General features: G+C 40.9%; 1 protein-coding gene across 1 annotated transcript; it reads right to left on the reverse strand.

Annotated features, from left to right (window-relative positions):
* Nucleotides 1-213: 213 nt before the first annotated feature.
* On the reverse strand, nucleotides 214-4,401 carry six3a (SIX homeobox 3a). The gene is made up of 2 exons (XM_060073257.1): nucleotides 3,424-4,401; nucleotides 214-1,395 (listed from the first exon to the last, which is right to left on the reverse strand). The coding sequence occupies exons 1-2, from the start codon at nucleotides 4,113-4,115 to the stop codon at nucleotides 1,203-1,205; spliced, it is 885 nt and encodes a 294-aa protein (XP_059929240.1). The 5' UTR covers nucleotides 4,116-4,401; the 3' UTR covers nucleotides 214-1,202.
* Between the last annotated feature and the right edge of the window lie 181 nt (nucleotides 4,402-4,582).

Consider the following 4,582-nt stretch of genomic DNA (forward strand, 5'->3'; position numbering starts at 1 on the left):
ACTCACATGTGTAAGTGCAACATGACGTTGACGTTTGCCATCATATGTGTCTGCTACATCAAGAACCCACAAAGAACGGACGAGCTTCATAAACCCCTGGAAGGGCTTGTTTACAGAATCCAGTGATGCCGCAAACCCAACATACGATCCACATAATAATAAAACTAATAATAATAGTAATCCCGTAGCACCCGCTAAAAGATAGACTTGATGCAATGGAGCATATAAATGTGTATATTTGATTTAGAAATGTATACAACATAATCACGCAGGCAGGAAACAGAGAACATATGAAGGTCAATCAGCTTTAGGCCTGGAGGAAAGAACGGAACGCCATGTGCATCAGTTTCATGTACTATTTCATATTTTATATTAAACCTCTTTTGCATAAAATGTAACTTGTAAAATGTGCCGTTATTACTTCCAAACGAAGTGTAAAACAATCAAACCAACAAAAACGCCTAAAGCACTTGGTTGTACGTTTTGACAAATATTTTATGTAGGAACACCAAGTCAAGAAAAGTGAGGAAGGGATAGAAAAGAGAATGAGACGGGGAGCATTAATTATGTACAAGCATATTTCTACACCTATTTTACAGACTGGGGATTTGATCGCGTTATTTGAGATAGGCTATACATAATTCAATATAAAATTTGAAATAAAAATAAAAATCTTATACAGTCATAAACGGATCTGTTGCACAATTGTTTTATACCATGTAGCCGAACCTTCCCCACACAGGCTGGGACTGAAGTGTATTAAAATAAAGGTGCTTACGACTTAAATGATTGTCTGATGAAAAAAAAAAAGAGACAATTCTCACACCTCGTCTGTATGGCGCCTCACCATCACCACCAGTTTGACAAACCGGGGATGGTGAAGGCTGGAGATCTGCGGTTATTCCTTCTCAACAATGCTCTTCTTTGTAAACCATGAATTTGAATAATTTGCCCTGGAAAAAAATCAAATAATAATAAAGACATATCATGCAAGTAAGCTAGTAGTGGTGGTGGTGTGGGGATGAGAGGGGCAGGTGGGGTCCTTGAAAGCGCTTTAAAAAAAACACGTGCTTCTATCTCTTTTTTTAATTATTCATATGAATCCGTCCTTTTTTCATCCGCAATATATCATTAGTCTTTTTTTCTCAGGTCCATTTCCCTGCAAAATATTTCTCTTTTTGTTTTTGTTCTTTTTTTCCGTATCATACATCGCACTCCGAGTCACTGGACGTGACGGACAGAATGGACGTGCCAGTGTCCACTCGTTCTGTCATACTGGAAACGCTGGTGGTAGGACTGGCCGCCGTCGAGGGCGACTCGGCGGAGCTGCGGGGAGTGAGGCCGGACTCTGAAAGGGACCGCATACCGTTCGGTCCTATTGCTTGGTGTTGGAGCCTAAAGAGAAGAAAAGGGATGAAGAGAGGAAAATACATGGCAATTAGACCTGAGAATGTCCCCTCTGCAAAATAGGGTTCAGGACCGCCTTTCTTTCTCTTGCCGGCACCAGCCATGCATGCTTTTATCAAATAGCCAGCAGACAAGACCAGCTTTCAAGGAACAAAACCCGGCGCTATTTAGACTACCAAATGTGGAACAAATGTGACGTTTTGTCAAAAGTAATAATCGCGTGAATAGTGACCGGTTAGAATTTAAGCTCTTTGTCATATCAGTGTCATTTAATCTTTCACATAGGAAAAAAGCTAAAATTGGAACTAAATATATAGAGGTGCAAAAATGTGACAGCATAGCATTTTATAAAGCTATATTTCTGACTGATAATGTATAATGTAAAGTGAAGCTGTGCAACGAGTGAGTGACGTCAGGATCGAGGTTACTCCAATCATCCTAAATGTTTATCTGCAATCCACTCACGATAATAACTCCCATCACTGCGAGATAATGGCGCTCTAGAAATATATCTCTTCATTTAGCAAAAAGATTAGAATACAATTCATATGGCTAAGTATTATGAGCTAAGGCTTCTAATCAATTATATCATGTCAGACCGATGATACTGCTAGCCTATCTGTTAGTAGTAGCCTGCAGTCTACATGTTATATTATGGCTTACAAATAAACGTATTTAATACCTATTGCAATTTCAGATAATATTTGTTTAGTAAGATCTTCTAGTGCTGCACGTGACAATATTTCGGCCAAAACAATCGGCCTAATGTTATATTATTATCCACACGTGCAGAAGAGCGAACACGGCTTTGCCAACAGGATCAAAAAAACAGAAAATATTTAGACAGAGAAGTCTAATATCTTGACGTTTGGTAGTGGTTATGAAGTTGAATATAGGTCTACTCAAAAATAAAAATTGTCTTTCCAAATTTTTTTTTTTCATTATTAACTTTATCTAAATGTGGGTATACTGTGAAGGCCCATTACCAGCTCAGTGTTTATAGGCCTCAGAGCACATTTTGAGACAATTATTAATCTCAGCTGATAATTACGTGTAAACAAGTAGTTTTCTGTTTAATTCACGTCTGTTTTCAGAATAATGAAAGCCCTACCATCACTTGTTAGGCCTACGGATGAGATAACATGGTTTTGAAAATAAGCCCATACTCGTCTCACTTGCTAGTTTATGCTTATATTTATTTTAATTATTACATTTAAGATTGATCTTTATGTATTTTGGATCCCACGTGTTTTCCACATTGCAACACTAAGCCTAATACATAGGTCACATTGTCAAGATTTGTTGATTCAATAAGAAATCTTAATTATGAAGACCATCAATTTGAATCTTTTAGAAAGATGTCGAGCGTAACACTCATGTCGTAAGCTTTACGTCAAACCGAAAATCGTTTAGTCAGGATAATTGTTCTTAGGTCCATTCATGACTTCTTCAAAACAAAAATGTCGCCGAAGCTTTTCGTTCCCCAACCATCCATAAACAGTTAGTGTTGCTATCTCTTAACTTAACATCATCGCTCTTAACTCCCATGTGTTAAGAAAAACACACACACACACACACACACACACACACACACACATAGGCCTATACATGTATATATAGAAATCTCTCTCTCTATATATATATATAGCCTATATATATATATATATATATATATATAGCCTATACTGTATATATATATATATATATATATATATATATATATATATATATACATAAACATACATATACATATATAGATATAAATATATACGTACACATGCCTACACAAATATCTAGATGTTCGATACACTCCAGAATACGTAGGCCTATCTATTAGACAAAAATATAACATTCATATAGGCCCCTATATATATATATATATATATATATATATATATATATATATATATATATATATATATACATTTGTCATAGCGTAAACATAATTCAAGTCGCTTTGGATAAAACTGTCTGCTAAATGCCCTAAATGTAAATGTAGTAAACAGCAGCACCAACCTGTTTTTGGCCGCCGCAGCTCTGTCTCTTTGACGTCGGTTCTTAAACCAGTTCCCGACCTGTGTCGGAGTGAGTCCAGTGGCTTGCGCCAGTTCCCTTTTCTTGCTGGGGTTCGGATAGGGGTCCTGAAGGTACCACTCCCTGAGCAGGCTGCGCGTCCTCTCCTTGAAACAATGCGTCTTCTGCTCGCCGTCCCAGATGGTTCGAGGCAGCGGAAACTTCTTCCGCACCCGGTACTTGTCGACCGGTCCAAGGGGACGACCTCGGAGCTTCTCTGCCTCTTGGTAGTGTGCTTCGAGCCACATGGCCTGCAGCTTGCCGTGCGAGTCCTTGGTGAACTTGTGGTTCTCCAAGATGTGGTAGAGGTCTCGGAAGTTTCCCGTGTGAAACGCCACCACGGCCCGGGCGCGCAGGATGGACTCGTGCTTGTTGATGGCCTCGCAGGCTCCGGGCGCCACGGGCAGCGACCAGAGGAAGCGGCCCAGCCGCTCGATGTCCCCGGTCTCCTCCAGCGTCTCGCAGACGCTCGCCACCTGCTCCGGGGAGAAGTTGAGGGTTGGTAGCTGAAACATGGACAAGTCTTCTGGAGATCTGGCGGGGGGAGCGCTGTTCGCCAAGAGCAAAGGGCGATCAGCGAAGTTTGGCAGGAAGAAATGGGAGGGATAAAGCTCTAAAGGAGATCTGAAAACCATGGAAATGGCCTGTGAGAGAAAGAAATTACCGAGAAAAGAAAACACCGAAAATACGGCAAGTAAAAGATCGAATGATTCAATGGCTATCGCCTAATGACACCAGCCTCATAATATCTCCCCCCTAAATCCGCCGTGAGTGTAGCATTGAAACATTTTGTTTCCCTTTTCTATTGGTCTTCTTGGTGTCGTTGTAGCGTTGTCATGGCAGCCCTGCCAATCACTGTCAAGCGTGCCAATCATTAGCCACTACGTAGCGCGAGGCTTTCACCACTTGTGCTGCGCGCACGGGGGGTTATCAGAGCTCCCATCTCACCATGCAGCCCTCCCACCGCTATCTGCTGCACGGAATGAGCAATTAGAGGGAGGAATATTAGTGCGATCTTAACGAGGCTCGTTATGGCCAAAGCAGATTTGTAGACTAGATATGCTGAGTGGAAGCGAGGAGGGAGACGCAGGCTGGCGTCTTT

The sequence above is a fragment of the Gadus macrocephalus genome, chromosome 15 (assembly GCF_031168955.1).
Source record: "Gadus macrocephalus chromosome 15, ASM3116895v1".
NCBI classification, from domain to species: domain Eukaryota; kingdom Metazoa; phylum Chordata; class Actinopteri; order Gadiformes; family Gadidae; genus Gadus; species Gadus macrocephalus.